At 42.0% G+C, this 24529-nt stretch overlaps 1 protein-coding gene across 7 annotated transcripts in view; it reads right to left on the reverse strand.

Moving 5' to 3' along the window:
* Nucleotides 1-574: 574 nt before the first annotated feature.
* The window catches only part of ADCY10 (adenylate cyclase 10), a 104455-nt gene continuing 80500 nt past the window's right edge, over nt 575-24529 (reverse strand). For 6 of the 7 annotated variants that reach the window (XM_063625076.1, XM_063625077.1, XM_063625074.1 and 3 more), the window contains 9 exons: nt 23402-23577; nt 19682-19838; nt 14770-14974; nt 14595-14691; nt 13118-13233; nt 11809-11926; nt 9197-9392; nt 1871-2059; nt 575-955 (listed from right to left, as the gene is read on the reverse strand). In XM_063625076.1, coding sequence (XP_063481146.1) covers nt 794-955; nt 1871-2059; nt 9197-9392; nt 11809-11926; nt 13118-13233; nt 14595-14691; nt 14770-14974; nt 19682-19838; nt 23402-23577 — 1416 coding nt within the window. In that variant the 3' untranslated portion in view covers nt 575-793. Of the gene's footprint in view, nt 956-1870; nt 2060-9196; nt 9393-11808; nt 11927-13117; nt 13234-14594; nt 14692-14769; nt 14975-19681; nt 19839-23401; nt 23578-24529 lie in introns of those variants that run through there. The other variant, XM_063625079.1, reaches the window with a different exon arrangement.

A 24529-nucleotide genomic window follows, 5' to 3' on the forward strand; every position in this document is an offset into this window, starting at 1 on the left:
CCTCTGTGGCTAATCTCGTGGTATCATCTGGGTCTGTCCAACCTCGTTTGTGGAACTCAGTTATGTGATTAGGAGAAAAAATGCACAGCCTTGCTTTTGCATCTGGGAAATGATGAAGAATGAATGTTGTTATTTCTTAAATATAAAAAAAATACAAACTCTAAATATGTAAAAGATACCCATGTAAAAATTATTAATATTTTAATTTTTAAAATGATCTTTATTTTATATTAAACATATTTATCTGACATTAAAATTTTATTTGATATTTGATGCATGTGGTTAGAGGGGCTAAGACATCACCCTGGCTTTGGAAGCTGCAGTCAGGCCCTACAAACATGTATCTTTTCTAATTCTGTCTTTGTAGACCATGACAAATGTTTGCTATTTGTAATATTGTGCTACCTCCAAAAGACTTAACAACTGGACATTTAAAAATAAGTATTTTCAGTTAATATACTAACTAGAAACATGTCTTGCAACACACGATGTCATACCATCTTGAGATTAATAATTTCTAATATGATACAGTTTTGCATGGGCTGAAATAAACAGGTCAAGCTAAAACAACATGAATGGTAAAAGCAATTTTTTGTAACATTAGGAAGAAGTAAACCATGACACTCCTGACCCTTTTAGGCTCTCCAGAAAGAGAAGAAATCAACATGTCTGTTTCTGTGTCTGGAACAGAAGAGATTATGTAGGAACCTGGAGCAGGCCAGCCATGCAGAAAGGTCAATAATAGATAATCACAAGGACATAGTGCTTATTAAAATCTTTTTTCTTTGACATGTTAGAAATGATTGTCCACGGTATTAGCTCTCATCAGGAATTTGCTTTTTTGAAGATCCTGAATGTTTACCCTGCCTGCTACAATTTTTTCCCATGATGGGAGACTCAAGATCGTCTGAAGCCATTGGTCTTCTTTTAACTCAGAGGTTGAGTACCACGATTCCTGAGAGGAAAGAAACAGAACAAAGAAATCATTAGTGCTTCTTGACTTTTGTAATCAAGGTTAGTCCAATATCAAACAAGGCAAAATGTCTTTGAGCTTTCAAAACCATGTGAACCCATAGACAAAAACGAATCTTGCTGTCCCAACTAGGATACTGACACAGCCCTCTTTAAATACACATATATACTCATACATTCATTCACTTATTCAACAAAACTGAGTATAAGGCTCTGTGCTAGGCACTAAGTGTGGTTTTTGCTTTCAAAGAGTTCACATTCTCAAGGAGAGGAAAGACACACAGACAGATGTAACACAAAGTGGAAAGTGGCCACAAAGAAGGGCAGAGAGAGGGCATGCTAAGGGGGATTTGGATGAGGGAGAGAGACCATGAGAACTTAAAGGGGAAGAGGAAGCTCACAGTCCTGAACTATGGATATGTCACCCTTTCTGGTAAGAATCCAGAAAGGCCTATGGTGACTGCTATGGTCTGAATGTTGGCATCCCCTGAAATTCATATGTTGAAAATTAACCCCCAAGGTAATGGTATTGAGTTGGGCCTTCGGGAGGTAATTAGGTCATGAGGGCTCTGCCCTCATAAAAGGGCTGAAGGGAGCAAATTTTCTTTTTCCATCCTTTTGACACGTGAGAGGACACAACAAAAGGCACCATCTGTGAGGAACGGACCCTCACCAGACAGCAAATCTCCAGAGCCTTGATCTTGGACTTCCAGCTTCCAAAACTGAGCAGTAGGTTTCTATTGTTTATCAATGACCCAGTCTAAGATATTTTGTTAACGGCAGCCTGGATAGACTAAGACCTTCCATGCCTGGTGAAACCTAACCAGGCAGTAGGCTTCCGGGCTTCTTTATGTGGGTGAGCATCCCCCACCCCAGTTTGCTAGCTGATGATACATACTTTGTTCATGTTCAGCCAGCATTTCTCCAGCATATTCCCCTGTGTTTCAGAGAGCTGCAAGGCTGTGTTCAGGAAGAGGCCACATTTCTGCCCATCTCCCATTAATATACAGACATAAGCCATCAGGTGGTAGAGCCTTGGGCAAAAGACAGGGCCAGTGGTATTTTGAGCCACCAGATTCTCCAAATTCTAAAGAAAAAAACCCACAACAGTATATTAGAATTAAACAGGGTTCCTTGACTGTAAGTTATTTCCTTCACAGATGATTTGGGAACATTTCAAGGATTTAAGCAATCAAGTGAGAAAATACATTATAGAGACACACACAGTAGGTATTGGAGATAAGATAATAAATGTCAGGCGGAGTAGCCCCCATGATCCACTGAGATCAGGAATTGACCTGAGAGATCCCATCATTACTTCTCTGCAATAACTTTTTTTAAAAAATTATTTTGATTATTATGATTATTAAGGCAGTACAAGTTAATTGTTGAAAAATTAGGAAAAAAATTGGCCATTTCTGCATGTAAGGAGCTTGGAAATAACCACTTGGTCCTAGAAACAAGTAAAAAGCTGAACAGGCTGGGCGCAGTGGCTCACGCCTGTAATCCCAGCACTTTGGGAGGCCGAGGTGGGTGGATCACAAGGTCAAGAGATCAAGACCATCCTGGCCAACATGGTGAAACTCCATCTCTACTAAAAATACAAAAATTAGCCAGGCATGGTGGTGCGTGCCTGTAGTCCCAGCTGCTCAGGAGGCTGAGGCAGGAGAATCGCTTGAACCAGGGAGGCAGAGGTTGCAGTGAGCCGAGATCGCGCCACTGCACTCCAGCCTTGTGACAGAGTGAGACTCCATCTCAAAAATAAATAAGTCAATAAAGCTGAACAGACTGGAAGATCAACAACTATTCTTGGATCCATAAGAGAAGTGAGAACACGGGGCAAACTGCTGCCCCTAAGACTGGAGAGACAAACAGTTGGAGACTCACAAGTGGAAACCACTGTGGGAACCAGTGCTAGGCTAGAAAAACCTGAACTGTAATTGATGAATTGCTAGAAACTCAGAGTGGACCGGTCTGGGAGTTAAAAACTCTAGGGAGAAGAGGATTCTGGAGAGACAGCAGAGTAGGAAGTACCAACTATCTGTACCCCCACCTAGACTATCATTACACTGGCAGAATCTGTCAGAATGTAACTATTTTAGAACTCTGGAGTCTACTGAAGGCTTGTAAATACCAGAGGAAGGCTTGGATGGTAAACTGAGGTTAATTTCAGTTTCAGCTCTTAGCACAGCTGCCTGTCCCCCAACCTCAAAACCTGTGGCAAACAGTTATTGTGCACATGCTCCTGAAGAACCTGCACACAATTTGTGGGAACAAGGGTGGGCAAAAAGGACCCTGTCTGAGATATCAGGGATCTGTGCTCTGATCACCGATTGCTGCTTCTGATGAAAGAGGTAGGCAGTCATTGTTGCACCTCTCCCCATCATTGCAAGCCCCTCCCACTCAAGTTGAAGTGACTTCCAGTGGATTTAAAGGGCTATTGCCCTTTCCTCCCCCAACTTTATTTTTCTCTCCACCCACCCTCCACCACCTTGACAGCCAGACATTAAATACTAGGACATTCAAAAGCAACTGCCTATAAAAGGAAAATTAGAAAGTGACTGTGCATGCCTAGGGAAAGGCACAGGCTCAGAAAAGATCTAGGAAGACCTTAAGTTTGCACCTCAGGCTGATCCTTGGCATAGAGACAGCCTACAACAATAAAAAACAAAGACAACAACAAAACCCAGAAAACCCTGGGGAAGAGGGAGAATTTGATATCCAGAGCTATCATATTATTAGATTCAAAGGTCTAGTTTTCAACAACAACAAAAAGGCATACCAAGAAACAGGAAAGCATGACTCATCCCAAAGGGGAAAAAATATCAAGAGAAACTGTCCCTGAAAAAGACCTAATGGCAGATATCCTACACAAAGATTTTTAAACAACTCTAAATAATCAAAGAACTAAAGGAAAATGTGGATAAAGTCAAGTAATTGATGTATGAAAATAATGGAAATATCAGTAAAGTGACAGAAAACCTAAAAATATACCAAAAAGAAATTCTGGAGGTGAAAAGTGCAATAACTAAAATAAAAAAAAATCAGTAGAGGGATTCAAAGGCAGGGTTAAACAGGCAGCAGACTTGAAGATATGACAGTGGAAATTATTGAGTCTGAGGAACAGAAAGAAAAAAGATTGAAGAAAAGTTAACAGAGCCTAAGGGACTTGTGGAACACCAAGAAGTGAACCAATAAATGCATTGTGGAAGTCCCTGAAGAAGAAGAGAGAGAGAAAGGACTAGAAAGAATATTTGAAGAAATAATGGTTGAAAACTTTCCAAATTTGATAAAAGACATGAATATAAACATCCAAGAAGCTCAACAAGTAAGATGAACTTAAAGACATACACACTGAGACAAATATAATCACTTTTGAAAAGTGAAAGACACGAAACTTGAAAGCAGTGAGAGAAGCAACTAATCACATAGAAGACATCTTCAATAAGATCACCAGCAGATTTCTCATCAGAAAATTTAGAGGTCAGAAGGCAGTGGGCCAATATATTCAAAATGTTAAAAGAAAAAAACCCTGTCAACCAAGAGTCTTCTATTCAGCAAAAGTGTCCTTCAAAGATAAGGGAGAAATTAAGACATTCCCAGACAATCAAAAACAAAGTTAATTACCACCAGGACTTTCTTCCAAAAAATGCCCATGCCTTAAAAAAAAGAAAGAAAAAAAAAGAAAGAAAGAAAAGAAACACCTAAAGGAGCCCTGTAGGGTAAAATGAAAGGACAGTCAAAGCTCTAAGAAGAAATAAAGATATCAACAAAGGTAAATACATGGACAATTAAGTGTTATTGTAATAATAGTTTGTAACTTGTTTTGTTTTCTACATTTTTAAGAGATTAATACGTTTTTAAAATTTAGTAACCCAAAAGCTAGTATTATTGTAACTTTGGGTTGTAACTCCACATTTTGTTTTCTACATAATTGAAGAGACTAATCATTTAAAATAATTATTCATATTATTTTTGGGGCATATACTGTATAAAAATGTAATTCTGTGACATCAACAACTGAAAGGGGTGGGAAGCTATTAAAGGAGTGGAGTTCTTTGTGCATTACTGAAGTTAACTTTAGGATGCTAAATGTAATCCTCATGGTAACCATAAGGAAAATAGCTATAGAATATATACAAAAGAAAATGAGGAAAGAACTTAAATGTTCTACTATGAAAAATTAAATGCAAAATAATAAGTTCAGTAAATGAGGAATGAAAAAGCTGTAAGGCATATTGAAAACAAATAGCAAAATGATACACACAAGTCCCTCTTTATCAGTAATTACTTTAAATGTAATTGAATTAAACTCTCAACAAAAAAACAAGTTGGCAGAATGGATTTTTTAAAAACATGATCTAATTACATACTAAAAGAGACTCACTTTAGATGCAAAGACACAAATAAATGGAGAGTGAAAAGATAGAAAAGGATACTTTATACAAATAGTAACCCAAAGAGAATAAGCGTGGCTATACTAATGTCAGACAAAATAAACTTTAAATCAGAAAGAAACTTAAAAGAGGCAAAGAATAATATTATATATTAATAAAAATTTAAATACAGCAAAATATATGTAACAATTATAAACATTTGTTTTATAATTATATTTTTAAAATAAAAATATAACAATTATAAACATTTATGCATCTAATAATAAGATTGTCAATATATATGAAGCAAAAACTGACAAAATTAAAGGTAGAAATAGACAGTTGTATAATAGTAGTTGGAGACTTCACTAACAGTCAATAATGGATAGAACAATTATACAAAAGATAAGACATAGAGGACTTAGACAACACAATAAGCCAACTAAATCTAACAAACATACACTTACTGGGTATAGAGTTTCTGTTTTACAAGATGAAGAGAGTTATGGAGATGGAGGGCAGACATGGATACATAACATTATAAATGTATTTAATACCACTGAAGTGCATACTTAAACATGATTAAGATGTTAAGTTTTATGCTATGTGTATTTGGATCACAGTAAAAAAAATTAGGCCACACGTGGTGGCTCACACCTGTAATCCCAGCACTTTGGGAGGCCGAGGTGGTCGGATCACCTGAGGTCAGGAGTTCAGGACCAGCCTGGCCAACATGGTGAGACCCCATCTCTATGAAAATACAAAAATTAGCCAGGCATGATGGCAGGTGCCTGTAATCCCAGCTACTCGGGAGGCTGAGGCACGAGAATCACTTGAACATAGGAGATGGAGGTTGCAGTGAGCCGAGATCGCGCCATTGCACTCCAGCCTGAGCGACGGAGTGAGACTCTGTATCCAACAACAACAACAAAAATTAGACAAAAAAAAAAAAACCCCAAACACCTTCAGGTGAGCCCCCACAGTTCTGTGTGTTTTACCTCCAGAAGCTCAACCAGGATCTCTCAGTAAATATTGGAGGAAAAAAAATCTCTCATTCTTTCAGCAGAGGAAGAGGAAAAGGAACCATTTTGAAATATGCCAGAGTACTCCGTTTTTCTAAACAAGGTGTGCCCTCAGGAGAAACTATGTAACCAGAGCCTAACCTCCAGGGTTTTTATTAGAGCCTAACTGATCTTGGGGAAGAGGAATACCCAACTAAACCCAGCTCTAGCCATTATATCCCACCTAAGGAAGAGGGGACTGAAAAGCACTTGTGAAGTTCTTAGTCCAGAGGAATAGGCTCACTAAAAGACTGAGACCTAATCATAGGACTGTAGAATGCTTTCCCTCTCCTCACACCTTACCATCACATTACTAAAGACTTATTTAGACAAAGTCTTTTTACTTGGTACATCATATCTGGCTATCAAGAAAAATTACAAGGCATACTAAAAGGCAAAAACACAGTTTGAAAACACAAGTCAGAACCAGACATGACAGGGATGTTGAAATTATCAGACTGGGAATTTAAAATAACTATGATTAGTATGGTAAAAGCTCTAATGAATAAAGTAGAGAGCATGTAAGAGCAATATAAGCAGAGAGATGGAAACCCTAAGAACAAAAAATAAATGCTAGAGATCAAAAACACTGTAAGAGAAATGAAGAATGCCTTTGACAGGCTTATTAGCAGACATGACCCAGCTGAGGAAATAATCTCTGAGTTCAAGGCCATATCAATAGAAACCTACAAAACTGAAAAGCTAAGAGAATAAAGACTAGAAAAGAAAAACCAGAACAGAATATCCAGGGATTGTAGGATAAGTACAAAAGGTATACTAGATGCATAATAGAAATATCAGAAGGAGAAGAAAGAGGAAAGTAACATCAGAAATATTTGAAGCAAGAAAGACTGAAATTTTTTCTGAATTAAGGTCAAACACCAAACCACAGATCCAGGAAGCTCACAGAACACCACGTAGGATATATGCCCCCAAACCCCAACACATAGGCATATAATTTGTAAACTACAGAAAATCAAAGATAAAAAATTTTAGGTCGGGCACGGTGGCTCACACCTGTAATCCCAGCACTTTGGGAGGCAGAGGTGGGCAGGTCACTTGAGGTCAGGAGTTCAAGACCAGACTGGCCAACATGGTGAAACCGTGTCTCTACTAAAAATACAAAAATTAGTTAGGCATATTGGCGGGCGCCTGTAATCCCAGCTACTCAGGAGGCTGTGGCAGGAGAATTGCTTGAACCCAGAGGGTGGAGGTTGCAGTGAGTCAAGATCACGCCACTGCACTCCAGCCTGGGTGACAAAGTGAGACTCCATTTCAAAAAAAAAGAGAAAAACAAAAAATTTTTAAAGAAGCCCAAGGGACTTCTATAGAGGAACAACAACAACAAAAGAATTGCCTTTCATTTTTCCTTAGAAACCATGCAAGCAAGAAGACAGTGCCATGACCTGTTGACAGGAAAAAAATCCCTAGAATTCTTTACCCAGTGAAATTATCCTTCAAAATCGAAGACAAAATAAAGACTTCTCAAACTAAAATTGAAGGAAGTTGTTGCTAATAGCCCTGACTTGCAAGAAATGTTAAAGAAATTCTTTAGAGAGAAGGAAAATATGTAGTTCAGAAACTTAGATCTACATAAAGAAAGAAAGCATTGAAGAAGGAGTAAGTGGAGGTAAAATAAAAATTTTCCTTTTCTTATTCTAACAGATGACAGTTTGTTCAAAATAACAACAGCAACAATGTGTTCAATTATGTCTACTTATGTAAATACATCTCCTAAGCAGAGATCCCAGACCAGACCACCCAGGCTTTAGACTCGCCAAACTGTGAGTTAAGAAGTGGGTGTTGTTTTGGCCTTGGCATGGTGGCTCACACCTGTAATCCCAGCACTTTGGAAGGCTGAGGTGGGTGGATCACTTGAGGTCAAGAGTTCAAGACCAGCCTGGCTAATGTGGTGAAACCCCCATCTCTACTAAAAATACAAAAATTAGCCAGGCATGGTGGCACGTGCCTGTAATCTCAGCTACTTGGGAGGCTGAGGTACGAGAATTGTTTGAACCCGGGAGGCGGAGGTTGCAGTGAGTCGAGATTGCGCCACTGCACTCCAGCCTGGGTGACAGAGTGAGGCTCTGTTAAGAAGTGGGCGTTGTTTTAAGCTGTTAACTTTGTGGTAATGAGTGACAGAGCAATAGAAAACTAATACACCTGTGCTCAGTGTTTACAAGAACAAGGCAAACGTGTCAACCCAACACCGGAGATTTAGCCCTTTATTCTTTTAGGGGGCTTGCCCATGCCAGGTTGTAAACTCTTGGAGGTGTTTAATTTGCTCACTCTTGCACCCCAGCACTCTTGTATTAATACGCTTAATACATATTCGAATTTTTAAAATTGTCGTGTGGAATGCTTCGTCTACCAGGATGCTTCATCACAGCAATAGCAATAAAATCATACAGAAAAGTTCTATCCAAGAATAATTAGGCCATACAATCGTATATCTGTAAGATAAAGTACCATGCTTCCTTTTAAATCATGATGTGAAAAACAATTTAATGACAGGAAATTATTCATAATATATTTAATAGCAAATTACAAAATAGAGAAATGTGCATGCACACACAGAAAAATACTTGAAAAGTGGGATCTCAATATACAAAAAGTACTTATCTCTGAGTAGTAAGGTTTATATTTTCTTTCTTACTTTGGGAAAGTGCCTTCAAAAACATCTATTATTAAAAATATATGAATTCTATAATGAGAAAATAATTAGCACAGGAAGTAGAGATCCATTTAAGGTGTATTTTATACTGGAAACTGGAGAATAGGCCTCACCTTGAGTAGCTCCTCCCCACTGGCTTGGGCATTCTCTGACTGTTCCTTGATTTGTTTTTGAAAGTGAAGAACTTGCCCCTCCATGTACCTAGATATTCCGTCATAGTAAATAAGTGTCATGGTTCTTCTTGGCAGGAGATTTTTAGCTCTATTGGAAAATTTGTAAAAATTGTCCCATTCCTGAAGTCTGGCATACCTGCATTACCACAAGAGAATAAGAAAAATCAGTATCACCCATTAGGAATAGGCTGGCTTTCTGAAATGGGTCTCTGGATGTGCAGCTTCCTTTACCTGGGTCTCTGGAAGTGTGTAGTCTCCTGCCTACCCCTGCTTCACACTCCCTAAAAAAGCAGGAAATTATGTGATACAGAGCAAGGAAATAATAAATTTTTTTGATGACTTGAGATGAATAGAATCCTTGGAAACACTCAGGTAATATTAGCCACCATTGAACTCTTTGGCTTTGGCTTTTTTTTTGAGACGAAGTCTTGCTCTTGTCCCCTAGTCTGGAGTGCAATGGCACGATCTTGGCTTACTGTAACCTCTGCCTCCTGGGTTCAAGTGATTCTCCTGCCTCAGCCTCCCAAGTAGCTGGGATTACAGGTGTGTACCACCACGCCCAGCTAATTTTTTGTATTTTAAGCAGAGACGGGGTTTCACCATGTTGGCTAGGCTGGTCTCGAACTCCTGACCTCAGGTGATCCACCCACCTCAGCCTCCCAAAGTGCTGGGATTACAGGCTGAGCCACCGCGCCCGGCCACTTTGGCTTTTTAAATTAAAGAGTGAGGGAGATCAGACACTTGGAGCTGTAGATTCTGGGGCTTGAAGAAGTTGTTCCAATACCAAAGAGAGATGATTTAGGCCAGTACTGCTCAAAATGTGGTCCACAGACTGGCATCATCAGTATCACCTGGGTTCTCATTAATGCAGGTTCTCTGGTTCAGTCCAGGTCTACGGAATCATACAGGCTCTGGGGGTGTGGCATCTCTGAGTTAACAAGCTCTCCAGATGATTTTTATGCCCACTAAAGTCTGAGCAGCATTGGCCTAGGACACAGCTGTTTAAAAAACTCTCCTGCTGAGATAGACAAGAAAAATAAATTTGGATGATTTCTGGACTTTAGATTCCTTAACCTTTAACTCACATTGGTAAGTTATTTGATTTTGAACTTTAATTGGCAAGAGTAATTAATTTTTGGATTTTAATTTCTCCTCATTAGTTTTATAATAAGAGGGGATTTCTTGCCAGGTGCAGTGGCTCATGCCTGTAATCCCAGCATTTGGGAAGGCTGAGGTAGACAGATCACCTGAGCCCAGGAGTTGGAGACCAGCCTGGGCAACATCACGACATCCTATCTCTACAAAAAATTAAAATTAGCCAGGCATGGTGGTATGTGCCTGCAACTCCAGCTACTCAGGAAGCTGAGGTGTTTGGATCACTTGAGCCTGGGAAGGCGAGGCTGCAGTGATCCGTGATCGCACCACGGGACTCCAACTGGGTGACACAGCAAGACTGTCTCAGAAAGAAGGAAGGGGTGGATTTCTATTCAAATTTGAAGCTGTTCTAACTTGTAGCATTTTATATAGGAATGTCTTCATATTGTCATTTAGTCTCATCACAAACCTCTGATAGACCATATGGTTGCATATAATTTAATTAAGATAGGAAATAAAATAATAGGGGATGATTTTCAGTCTTGGGGATAGTCATGGAAATAATTTAATGAATGTTCTGTTCTGACCCATTTTAGAACCTTAGCATTCATCTCCTTCCTTAAGGGTATGACCATAATAACTACATGCTTAACTGAGTTAAAAACCTAGTAGGTTAAAGGAATTGAGCCTTAGGCTTAATGAGTTAATGGGTTGCGGGGAGAATGCTTCTTCCTCACTCCTGAAATTTCCTTCCATGTGAGGGGCCTCTATTTGGTGCAAAGCACCAGAACTCTTTCCCTGCTTCACTTGCCCCTTCAATGATAAGGAGAGATCTTGCTGGTGATTTGGGAGAGGAATTGGGCAAGTATAACTCCGTCCGTGTCTCTCTCTATCTTGAGAGCCAGTGAAGCCAACAGGGAGTGTGATACTGATCTCTCTGCTACAAGAGGTCTGTCTCCATGTGAGTAGACCTACAGTTTTCCAGAACTGCCTGCTGCTGAATGGGTTACGTCTATTCCAGGGCTCAATATTACGAAGCCCGCTTTCGTGAAGATACAAGCCATGTCTTCCAACATTGGCTTTATCAATCCATGTGATTAGATATGGCCAGGTGCCGGGTGGGCAAGTGGTGCTATTCATTAGTCTTCCTCAAACCCCAGCACCCCTCTGAAGAAAGCAATCTTTTCTTATTTATCCCTGTATCACCACAACATGATATGTTTGCAATAAATGTTTATTGCATGGAATGTAATTGAGACAACTTTACTTTTCTGTCCTTGGCCAAGGGGGATGAACTAGTTGATCCCTAACATGTCTCTCAGTGTAAATATCCTCTGACAGCTTTAAGCTGTCTCAGGTATAAATTATCAATACTTTCTAAAAGATTTTTCAAGAACTCTTCCTTGGGATCCAACATTTTCACTTTGGGAATTTAGTGATATGCCACACATTGTTACCAGATAGCTACAGAGGAATAAAGTCCCAGGAGGAGTCCACTCTGGAACTTGAGGATTCTGTTGTCTTTGTATTGGTATATGAATTCCAAACATTCTTCAAATGTTCTATAAACAAAACCTAAGAGAGAGGAATGGGTGAGAGTTATTGGTAGGTGTGGGTGATCATTTTTCTAGCCCAGTCGCTCTCAGTTGAATTTCCCACTGCAGGGAGAGTTGCCTCTGATTATTTATGAATCCAAAGGGTCCCGTGGATTGCAACAACCTCATGACTGGATTGCCCTGTGTTTGCTGAGTCCTACCTATTGGGGAGTGTTATGGATATATACTACAGTTCCACAGTACAGACCAGGCAGGTGTGGGGTTTAAACTAATCCTTCCTGGCCTTAGTGCAGCCTAGGACTTCTCTGTCTCCCCACACATGCTTCCTTTGTTGATGGCAATGTCTGTATCCCCTTTCAAGATCACATGTGGGGAAAACAATTCCCAGGTTGGTTCCTGTGGTTTAGTGTGTACACTTCAAGGGACCTACTTGGTGTCACTTGAAGGTTATCAGGAAGTAACTAATTTTCCAAATCACCAATAGCTACCAGCCTGGAACTCTCACCTCAAGCAATCTAGTCTTCTAAATCTAGACTTCTAAAGCATGAAGTCTCTAAGTACAACCTGCTAAAAGTTAAAAACCCCTAGTAAAAGGCACATAGTAAGACAGTCAGCCACTATCACTTAGGTGCAAATTGATCTGACAGTTTCTTTTTTTTTTTTTTTTTTGTTTTTGAGACAGAGTCTTGCTTTGTCACCCAGGCTGGAGTGCAGTGGCACGATCTTGGCTCACTGCAAGCTCTGCCTCCCGGATTCACACCATTCTCCTGCCTCAGCCTCCTGAGTAGCTGGGACTACAGGCGCCCGCCACTACGCCCGGCTAATTTTTTGTATTTTTAGTAGAGACAGGGTTTCACCACGTTAGCCAGGATGGTCTCGATCTCCTGACCTCGTGATCCGCCCGCCTCGGCCTCCCAAAGTGCTGGGATTATAGGCGTGAGCCACCACGCCTGGCCTCTGACAGTTTAACTGGCAGCTCATATCCATCGGGTTCCTTCAGACTTAATTCTCCTTCTTGCCGTGCCTTCACAATCTCAGCACCTGCTAGACAGTGCTTCAGCTCACACAACCAGCCTCTCTCCATCCCTGCCCTGTAAGTCCACCCAGCCAGAAACCTAGTGGTCCCAAAGCCCCAACCTGAGAGCTGTCACACCACACCAGCACAGGTGTCACACCCCCAAGTTCTTTTACATTCCAAACCCACACTTACCAGAATAAAGCAGGATGTCCAAGCAGACAAAATAGAAAAATGCCTTGCTGAAGATGTGTTCCTGTGTTACAGAAAGCTCCCACAGCTGCCCCAGCACCTGGATCAATTGCGGGTATCTATAGAAAAGAAAAGGTAGTGACCATTAAAAAGCAGTGGATATTGTAATCCCAGCACTTTGGGAGGCTGAGGTGGGCGGATCACGAGGTCAGGAGTTCGAGACCAGCCTGGCCAACATGGTGAAACCCCATCTCTACTAAAAATACAAAAATTAGCTGGGCATGGTAGTGGGCGCCTGTAATCCCAGCTACTTGGGAGGCTGAGGCAGGAGAATCGCTTGAAACCGGAAGGTGGAGGTTGCGGTGAGCCGATATCACACCACTGCACTCCAGCCTGGGCAAAAGAGCGAAACTCCGTCTCAAAAAAAAAAAAAAAAGAAAAGAAAAGCAGTGGATATAATGGACTTTGGGGACTCGGAGGGGAGGGGAGGAGGGAAGTGAGGAATAAAAGACTACATGTTGGGTATGTGTACACTGCTTGGGTGACAGGTGCACTAAAATCTCAGAATTCACCTCTATAAAATTCATCTACGTAACCGAAAACCATTTATACCCCCAAAGCTATTGAATAAAAAAAGCAGTGGATAGGATGAGGTTCAGTAAAGTCCCTTCCTGGTCTAGTCTTGGTCCTTCTCAGTAATTCAGAACCAAATATACCTCTTAAACAGACTTCAAACACACCCCTATCCAGGACTAAAGCCTCAATCTCAGATTGGCTCTTTTTTCAAATTGTTCTTTCCTGGGTCCTCTATATCAGGGTGACCAGAGTCAGAGCAAATTGGCCTTGACTTCTAGTCCTGGTTGCTATTCTCTGGCCATTTGCCTCCCTGGAATACTTTTCCCTTTGTCTCCACCTGACAGAAGTGGAGGCCTGATTCCCACAGCTGGGATGACTGTCTGACTACCCTCTGATCACTGGCCAGAGCAACCAGATTAGAGATGATGCATGGCAAAGAATTCTGTTTTTTTTTTTAAAAAAAAAAAGACAAGGCCTGGCGCGGTGGCTCATGCCTGTAATCCCAGCACTCTGGGAGGCTGAGGTGGGTGGGTCACTTGAGGTCAGGAGTTCAAGACCAGCCTGGCCAACAGGGTGAAACCCCCTCTCTACTAAAAAATACAAAAATTAGCTGGGTGTGGTGGCACGTGCCTGTAATCCCAACTACGTGGGAGGCTGAGGGAGGAGAATTGCTTAAACCCGGAAGGCAGAGGTTGCAGTGAGCCGAGATCGCACTACTGCACTCCAGCCTAGGAGACAGAGCAAGACTCTGAGAAAAGAAAAAAGGATGACGATTATCAGTTACATTTTCTTACTGCAAACTCTACTCCCTTCCCCACCCTATGACCAGGCTAAAGTTGAACCCAGGATACTCAATAATATGGCCTCCTCCCCCTAATTTTGGAAAATGCTTTAAGATAAATACCTGCTGTTCAAAAGGAGACATCTGCTAAGTCTGCAGAGGGACAGATAGTGTCGGTTGGGATTCTGGAGCAGTGCCCACATTTGAAGAGCTCGGGAGCCTGGGAAGAAAACAATTGCAGTATATTCTGGGGCATTCCTTGTATCCTCATGTCCCATCTTGCCCAGCCAGCCCTTACCTAACTCAATGGCCAAATCCAGGTGTCCCATTATGAGTTTGTTGAAGACCAGTGTCTCGGCCACGTGTGCCACGATTTCAATGCCCTCGCCTTTCAGGGGGAGGTTGAAGATATGCTCCATGGCCATGACTTCATATTTGAACCACACACCTTGGTAGCCATCCAGGTGGTGGTATAGCGAATAGTCTAGGTAAGCCTTAATGATCTGAAATGGCAGAGTGGAGGAAGAATGAGGCGGAACGCAAAGCAGAAAGCTCAGGAACATCACTCAATGTCTGCCAGTAAATGTTTGTTTATTAAACTTGGGAACAGAGCTGGACATTTGGCCGAAGCCATGGGCTTAGAAACAGAAATCAAATTGGGTTTCTGCTACCTGTTTACTGAGTCATTCAGGATAAGCTTGATGGGCCCTTGCCCATGTAGTCCTTAAATGACTTAAATAAAAATTTTAATTTCTGTGAAAAATAAAAGCAATAGCTTATATATTAGATGTATAATTGCAGAGCAAAAAGCCTGCAAGGATACACTCCAAAGTGTAAACAGTTACCTATTTGTTGGGGGTGGGAGGAGAGGTTTTACTTTATGCGCCTCTGTGATGTTTGTTATAACAAGCATGTATAACTTTTGTAATTTAACAAAAAAGAAAAGTTGGTTTGGTTTGTTTGGCTTTTTTTTTTTTTAAATAAGGACTAGTTTTAAACCTAATTTGGAGATCAGGTGCAGTGGCTCACATCTATAATCCCAGCACTTCTGGAGGCTGAGGCAGGAGGATTGCTTGAGCTCAGGAGTTCCAGATGAGCCTGGGCACAATAGTGAGACCCTGTTCCAACAACAACAAAAACTAGCCAGGCATGGTGGCACATGCCTGTAGTCCTACCTACTCAGGAGGCTGAGACGAGAGGTCACTTGAGCACAGGAGTTTGAGCCCAGCCTGGGCAATATAGTGAGACCTGATATCTACAAAAGATTAAAAAAAAAAAATAGCCAGCATGATGACACAAGCCTGTAATCCTAGCTATTCAGGAAGCTGAGGTGTTTGGGAGGATCACTTGAGCAGGGGAGGTTGAGGCTGCAGTGAGCCATGATCACGCCACTGCACTCCAGCCTGGGTGACTGAGTGAGACCCTTCTCAAAAATGAACAAACAAATAAATCTAATTTGGAGGTTTAAGAGAAACTGGTTACTCTAAACAACTCTTTAAAAAGATAAAGTTGCTTCAGAGCATACATGCTTAGATAATAGTGAGGAGAAAAGAGTTCCTTCTAAAGAAGCAGTTTTATTATGTATACAAAAACAAAATAATACACGTAAACTACTTTGAAAAATACAAACAGGAAAAATATAGTGTCTCTAGTGGTGGGAGTATTGGGGTCGGGGAAGTATTTTAGAGTAGAGGCTTTTTTCTTGGAATTCCTCAGATGGGACAAAATAAGCAGCCTACAAATTCTGTGTTATAGCAGGTCCCTGGATACTTAAACCACAGTGAGTCTTAGAGAATTCCTTTCTTCCTGGTTTGGAACATGCTCCAGATAATGCTACCAGAAGGTAAAGATAGCCAGAATTGGTGGTGGGGGAGACAGAATTGTTGGGCACGAGAAATCCAAGGCTGTAATAAAGCCTAGGACCTCTTGGATTTGGACCAAGAGAATGGAGGTCCAACTGCTTCACTTTACAGAGAAAATATAAAGCTCCTTGTTTATGTGGCTTGCCAGTGGTCACACTGCAGATAGGCGGAGTCCTGGAAACCATCCTCTGGCTCTCAGTCTGGGTCTTTCCATTCTCCTATGCTGAGTCCCTCACCTGCTTTTGAGCACTGAGGGGAGCGCTTCTCTGCTTTCAATCCCATCCACCTTGAAGACAAATGTCTTGGTTCACATTCTATCCTGACTTTTTATTTTCCCCACCCCAACTCTACCACAATTCTTAGGATATAGCTCCAAGTGTGGAGAAGTATTTCAGTCGATATAAATTTCTTGAGCAACTGCAAATGTTCTAGAAACTTAGGATGTGAACAAGACAGCTGAAGAGGTCCTTGCTTCCATGGGATTTACACATTGGTAAGGGAGAGAGACCAAGAACCAATGCAGGAGCAAACAAGAAATTGTCAAATGGTATTAATACCTATTAAAACAGAGTGACAGGTTAGAAAGTGAATGGGTGGCCATGACCAGTTCCCTCCAAGCAGAGGGAACATCCGGTGACAGATGGGATTAAACTTCTGTGTTTGAGGAACTAAAAGAGGACCAATATGGCTGGGTTTGTGGCTCCTTCATAGCCTACGGAGCTAAAAGAGGATGGGAAATAGGCAGGGGTCAATCTTGATGGGCTTTATAAATACTTCTGTCTTCTAGGAGAGCCAGCCTAAGTTCACCGAAAGGAACTAATGTAGAGGACAGACTCCAGGTTAGGAATCTAAGCTCCTCCAACATTTATGGTGCTACTTGACCCCTTCCCTTAATTTTTGACAATGACTCCAGGAGGAAGAAACCCAGACTTAATGTACTTTTTTTTTTTTTTCTGAGATGGAGTCTTGCTCTGTCACCCAGGCTGGAGTGCAGTGGAGCGATCTCTGCTCGCTCAAGCTCCGCCTCCTGGGTTCACACCGTTCTCCTGCTTCAGCCTCCTGAGTAGCTGGGACTACAGGCACCCGCCACCGCACCCAGCTAATTTTTTTTTTTTTTTTGTATTTTTAGTAGAAACAGGGTTTCACCATGGTCTTGATCTCCTGACCTCATGATCCACCCACCTCAGCCTCCCAAAGTGCTGGGATTATAGACGTGAGCCACTGCGCCCAGCCTGCTGACTTAATGTACTTTTTTTTTTTTTTTTTTTTTTTGAGACGGAGTCTGGCTCTGTCACCCAGGCTGGAGTGCAGTGGCACGATCTCGGCTCACTGCAAGCTCCGCCTCCCGGGTTCACGCCATTCTCCTGCCTCAGCCTCTCCGAGTAGCTGGGACTACAGGTGCCCGCCACCACGCCCGGCTAATTTTTTTTTGTATTTTTAGTAGAGACGGGGTTTCACCGTGGTCTTGATCTCCTGACCTCGTGATCCGCCCGCCTTGGCCTCCCAAAGTGCTGGGATTACAAGCGTGAGCCACCGCGCCCGGCCGACTTAATGTACTTTTATAAAGGAGCAAGGTCACTCTCATTAGATGGGTTTCATTTAGCTTAATAATTTCTTGATCATGTCTCCTGATATCTTCTTCATCCAGTCAAAGGCTTCTTTGGTTATGACCTAGACTAGTGGTTCTCCCAATTCATCCTGGGAGCCCTAGGGATCCCTGACATCTTTTCAGAGACCACATGAGGTCAAAGCTAGTTCCATAATATCCAGGCATTTTAAATTTAAAAAAAAAATTTTTTTTTTTGAGTTGGAGTCTCACTCTTGTCATCCAGGCTGGAGTGCAATGGTGCGATCTCGTCTCACTGCAACCTCCACCTCCTGGGTTCAAGCAATTCTCCTGCCTCGGCCTCCTGAGCAGCTGGGATTACAGGCACCCACCACCACACTCAGCTAATTTTTGTATTTTTAGTAAAGATGGGGTTTCCCCAGGTTGGCCAGGCTAGTCTCGAACTCCTGACCTCACGTGATCCGCCCACCTCAGCCTCCCAAAGTGCTGAGATTACAGGCGTGAGCCACCGTGCCTAGCTAATATCCAGGCATTATTTGTGACAGGAAAAGTAGTGAAAGACCTTAAAATGGGCAAAAACACAAACTTAGTGGGGGTCCTACCTAACTTACTAATCAAAGTTATCTCTATTTTTCTTTGGACTATCTTACAACTATGTTGCAGAAAACTGATAATAATATAAGTGATATGATTTGTTTTTCATAGAAATGTAAATATTCAGTGGAATACAAGTGATTGTTACGCTGTTACTAGACAAGTTTTGTATCCGTTGGTAAACTGAATTCTCCTTGGAACCACTTGGTTCCAATCTTACTAATTTTGATTGAGTCAACTCAGTGAGTTAAATAAAATCTTTGATGTGTACTTTCCATATTTGTTATCAGTTATAATTCTATCTTTTTAAAAAAGAATTATTCTTTAAGATTTTTCTCTTTCACCCTCATTCTCTCATGAATATACACTGGAGTCTTCCAGAGGCAACATATGTGATATTGCAACAGTGAAAGTAGAAGCAGATGTGAGAATCTAGTTGTCTTCTATGAAGCCAGACATTAAAATATTAGCAAAAATTTAATACAATGCCACATTTCCCGTTTTTTGTTTGGGGGAACAGAGTTTTAAAAAATGAAAATGGTGATTATGTTAATATGTAATAGGCTTGTTATCTTTATTTTAAAATAATATTTTAGGCCAGGTGCAGTGCCTCATGCCTGTAATCCCAGCACTTTGGAAGGCCAGTGCGGGCAGATCACCTGAGGTCAGGAGTTCAAGACCAGCCTGGCCAACATGGTGAAACCCCGTCTCTACTAAAAATACAAAAATTAGCTGGGTGTGGTGGCGCATGCCTGTAGTCCCAGCTACTCGGGAGGATGAGGCAAGAGAATCTCTTGAACCCGGGAAGTGGAGGTTGCAGTGAGCCGAGATCGTGCCACTGCACTCCAGCCTGGGTGACAGAGCAAGACTCCATCTCAAAAAAAAAAGCAATAATAATAATAATAATAATAATATTTTAGAATTTTCTCGGCTTTTGGTTCTTATATGATATCAATAGATTCAACCCATATAAATAAAAGCTATTTGGGATCTTCAATAATTTTTAAGAGTGTGAAGTGATCCTGGAGCCAAAGTGTTTGAGAACTGCTGGCCTTGTCAAAACAAGCCAGTCAGAAAGCCTTCTATTATTAAATCCTCAGAATTTTGAATCCTAATTGGCTTTCACTAGGCTTTTCTTCCCAAATGAAATTCAGAAACTTAAAGGAGCAGCTACAAAAATCCCCTACCTGGAAACAATGTTGAGTTTCCAGTGCAGTATTCATTTGCATCATAACTGCCAGTTGGGCATAACACTTGCAGTGAAAAAGATAACTGTAGCTGTAGATGCGCCACAGCAAGGAGAGGCAGACAGTTTGCCGGTAAAGTTGTGCCAGCCTCTTCTTCCTATTGGATAAAGTAAACACAAATGGAACATAAAAGGTATCATCATTACCATGCTTTAGGGGAGCACAGGTATATGGTGTCCTCACTATGGGCCTGGGAATCAAAACTGACTTGAATTTGAGGCCTGTCTCCATGACTGACAAACAAGCACATTAATTTTTATGGAGCACATTTTCTCCATTGTAAAATGGGAATCATAATACCTACTTTGTAATGATTAAGATAATTTATGTAAAGCGTCTGTCCTGTGTCAGGTAATTGCTAAATGAAGCTATTTAAAAAGCACATTGATATTATTCATCACATTTGATTCTGATGACAATCCTGTAACAAAAGAGTGGAATAACTGACTCCATTTTACATATGAGGAAGGTGAGACTCAGGTTAAGTAATTAAGGCAAAGACACACAGCTGGAATGTGGTGGTGCCAGGATTCAAACTCCATCTACCTCCAGCCCAAAAGCCCAATGTATTATTTTCTCCATTGCACACTGCTTTCAGGAACTAGTTCTCAGCTCAACAAAGGTGTGAAAGGAAAATAAAAACTCAGGATCCCAATTCACTATGCCGAAAGGAAAAAATTAAGCTGAAAGCTGAGTCATGCAAGAAGTTGCCTTTCCTTTTGTTCCTTAGCAGACAGCTACAGATAAAAAGTTAAGTTTATCTGCACAGGTAGCTACTCTATGTCTGCCTTATCCTACGTTAAGTGCCTATTTACTGAGCGTGAGACAATACATAATTGACTATTCCCCTAGCTGCTCCTTTTATCTTGCAACGTGGATTATTATCATGCCCTCCCTCATTTTCCTCCAGCCCACTTTTCCCTTTTAAATACTGCAGTCTCAAACAGGGACTGTTTCTGTGGTTTTGTGTTTTTTTTTTTTTTCTTCTGGGCATGTCCATAACCTTGGCAAAATAAACTTACAAATTGATTGAGACCTGTCTCGGGTACTTTTTAGTTTACAAAAAAAAAAAAAAAGAAGAGGATTTTTTGTTTTTTGAGCCTCGCTCTGTTCTCCAGGTTGGAGTGCAGTGGCATGATCTGAGCTCACTGCAACCTCTGCTTCCCAGGTTTAAGCGATTCTCTTGCCTCAGCCTCCCCAGTAGCTGGGATTACCGGTACACACCACCATGCCTGGCTATTTTGTGTTTTTAGTAGAGATGGGGTTTCGCCATGTTGGCCAGGCTGGTCCTGAACCCCTGACCTCAGGTGATCTGCCTGCCTCAGCCTCCCGAAGTGCTGGGATTGCAAGTGTGAGCCACTGCGCCCGGCCAAAAAATGAGCATTTTTAACTATTGCATTTTGAAAGGAAAATATCTTGGGCCCCCAAAATCACTAAGGAAAACTCAAGCTGGAAACTGCTTAGGGCAAACCTGCCTCCCATTCTATTCAGTCACTCCTCCGCTCTTTGAGATAGATGCATATCTGATTTTCCTCCTTTGTAAAGTCTAATCAGAAACTCAGAAGAATGCAACCGTTTGTGTCTTACCTACCTGTGACCTGGAAGCTCCCTCCAACTTCCTGCCTTTGCTTCAAGTTGTCCCGCCTTTCCAGACCGAACCAATGTACTTCTTACATATGTTGATTGATGTCTCATGTCTCTCCAAATGTATAAAACTAAGCTGTGCCCGACCACCTTGGGCACATGTCGTTAGGACTTACTGAGGCTGTGTTACAGGTGTGTCCTCAACCTTGGCAAAATAAACTTTCTAAATTATGATGTGGAAATGATTTTTTTAAAAGGTTCTAAGGAAACATGGACAGGGTAAAATCTCTTTTTTTTTTTTTTTTAAGACGGAGTCTCGCTTTATCGCCCAGGCTGGAGTGCAGTGGCGCGATCTTGGCTCACTGCAACCTCCACCTCCCTGGTTCAAGCAATTCCCCTGCCACAGCCTCCTGAGTAGCTGGGATTACAGGTGCACGCCACCACGCCTGGCTAAATTTTTTTTGTATTTTTAGTAGAGACGGAGTTTCACTATGTTGTCCAGACTGGTCTCGAACTCCTGACCTCAGGCAATCCACTCGCCTCGGCCTCCCTAAGTGTTGGCATTACAGGCGTGAGCCACAACAGCCAGCCCTGGGTAAAATCTCTTATAGGGCATTCATGAGGGTCATGGACACTCTGACATTAAATGTTGTTCCATGTCATACTCATTTTTGAGATGAGAACCTTTTGACCTGCGGATATTTTAAGCCAACAGCTCCTCAGTTTTTTCTTCTTCAACACTTTTTTACCTTTTCCCTTTGTGCAGGTACTTCTTACTCCTTTTACAAAATGTAAAATGTGTAAATTGCCTGTTTTAGCAGATGAAAATATAGGATGCCCAGTTAAATTTGAATTTTAAACCTTATTTTTATGGAATGCGTATGTCCTAAATATTTCATATGATAGATGTATACTAAAAAAAGTATTCACTGTTTATCTGAAATTCAAATTGAGGCATCCTGCAACCTTATGTGTAATGCAAAGACCACTGCCTTCTCAGAGAGATCTCTGCTGAACATCTCCCAGCCCTTCCTCCTGGGGTTTCCAGGAACAGCCAGGTATTCCCAGGAGCCCACCTCCACCGTGCACAGGAGCTCAGCTCCATTACATTTCCTTTTCACCTCAGGATTCCCTACATTTAAAGAAACATGTTTGGAAGCTGGGGAAGGCAGTTTTTGATGGGGTTGCAAAAGAGTTGTAGTAGCTTGCTCATAGGAATAGATGTTTGTATCTTAGGCAGAACCTATAGTAATATAGCTACTGAGCTCCCCCAAGATGGAAGAGGTGTCCTCTGTCAGCTCTTCAGGTACCCAACAAGGCGGCATCTCTTTTGGCATGAATTGCTAGATAGGTGGAATATTTTTGAAAACATTTATAGAATAATCCAAGCATACACACAGCAAACAAGAGTATAATGAGCGAAATGCACTCAACACCTACCTTCAACAACTAGCAACATGCTTATTTCATCTACCTCTCCACTCACTATTTTTTCCCACTCATTATTATTATAGTTATCTTATAGGTAGAATTTACATATATTGAAATGCCCAAATCTTAACAGTACAATTTTGACCAACGTATACCCCCATTTAACCCACATCCCTATTGAGATTCCTAGATGGGTGGGAGTTTTGTCCTTTGGCAAATGTCTTCAGGGCTTGCTATTTTTCTTCGGGGCGGGGCAAAACCCAGTGTCTTAGCACCTAATGGAAGAGGGCTTGTGACTGAGGTCCCAGGAGCAGTGGTGCAGGATCCATCCAATGAGAACACGGATGGCCATGGGGGTTAAAGGGCTAGATGAGTTAGGACAGACACTAGAATTACCTTACAATGAGGTCCCTTATGTTTGTGTCATCAAAATTCCCTTTGGCAAAAACTGCCCGTAAAGTACTTTGTGGCAACCCTGGTCTGGGAGCGCCTCCCACACTCGCCTCCTCCCCAGTGAATGGTCAGAGCCAAACAGGAGTCCTTGTGCCCCCTGGAGGCCAGGCTTTGGAGGCTGACATGGATTATGTATAGGGCTTTCTGGGGAGTGAGACTGAACAGTCTGCTCTCCCCAGCTCCTTCCCTTACCCTGGAGGTGGGCTCTCTTGGGCCTGCCGATTCACATAATGGAAGTGTCTGTTTTTCTCGATATGGATATGGAGAAACAAGGAGATTAAGTTGTGAGGAAAGATTCGGTTGAGAAGCTTCAGTGCCTTCCTCAGCATTTTCTTGGCAAGCACTATCTGGCCCGTATTGAAACAGACCTACAGGGAGGTGGGAGGGGAGGGAAGAGAGGAAAAGAGGGAAAGCGATGATTCTAACTTAATCAGTAGGTCCCAACAATCCATATTTTGGGGATTCTTTTTTTTTTTTTTGAGACAGAGTCTCGCTGTCGCCCAGGCTGGAGTGCAGTGGCGCTATCTCGACTCACTGCAGGCTCCGCCCCCCGGGGTTCACGCCATTCTCCTGCCTCAGCCTCCCGAGTAGCTGGGACTACAGGCGCCCGCCACCTCGTCCGGCTAATTTTCTGTATTTTTAGTAGAGACGGGGTTTCACTGTGTTAGCCAGGATGGTCTCGATCTCCTGACCTCGTGATCTGCCCGCCTCAGCCTCCCAAAATGCTGGGATTACAGGCGTGAGCCACCGCACCCGGCCCATATTTTGGGGATTCTTATCAAAAAAGGTGATTTATGGACCAGAAACAAAACCTTCCTATGCCTGGCATAATAGAAAATGTCTATTGGATATATGCATGAAGGATGGTTGAATGACTAGGATTTAGCATCTTAGTTGTGCATTGTCTACCTCTGAGACAATGTTTACCCATTCAGGTCCATTTTTAGAGATTGTAACAAAAATATTTCATAAAGGTGTCAACCTGGGCCGGGCACGGTGGCTCACGCCTGTAATCCCAGCACTTTGGGAGGTCAGGGCGGGTGGATCACTTGAGGTCAGGAGTTTGAGACCAGCCTGGCCAACATGGTGAAACCCCATCTCTACTAAAATACAAAAATTAGCCGGGCGTGGTGGCGCATGCCTGTAATCCCAGCTACTTTGGAGGCTGAGGCAGGAGAATCACTTGAACCCGGGAGACGGAAGTTGAAGAGAGCTGAGATCGTGCCACTGTATTCCAGGCTGGGCAACAGAGCAAGACTCCCTCTCAAAAAAAAAAAAAAAAAAGATATCAACCTGGAAGACAGGGAAGATCTTGCTTGT

Source organism: Symphalangus syndactylus, chromosome 12 (assembly GCF_028878055.3).
Source record: "Symphalangus syndactylus isolate Jambi chromosome 12, NHGRI_mSymSyn1-v2.1_pri, whole genome shotgun sequence".
NCBI classification, from domain to species: domain Eukaryota; kingdom Metazoa; phylum Chordata; class Mammalia; order Primates; family Hylobatidae; genus Symphalangus; species Symphalangus syndactylus.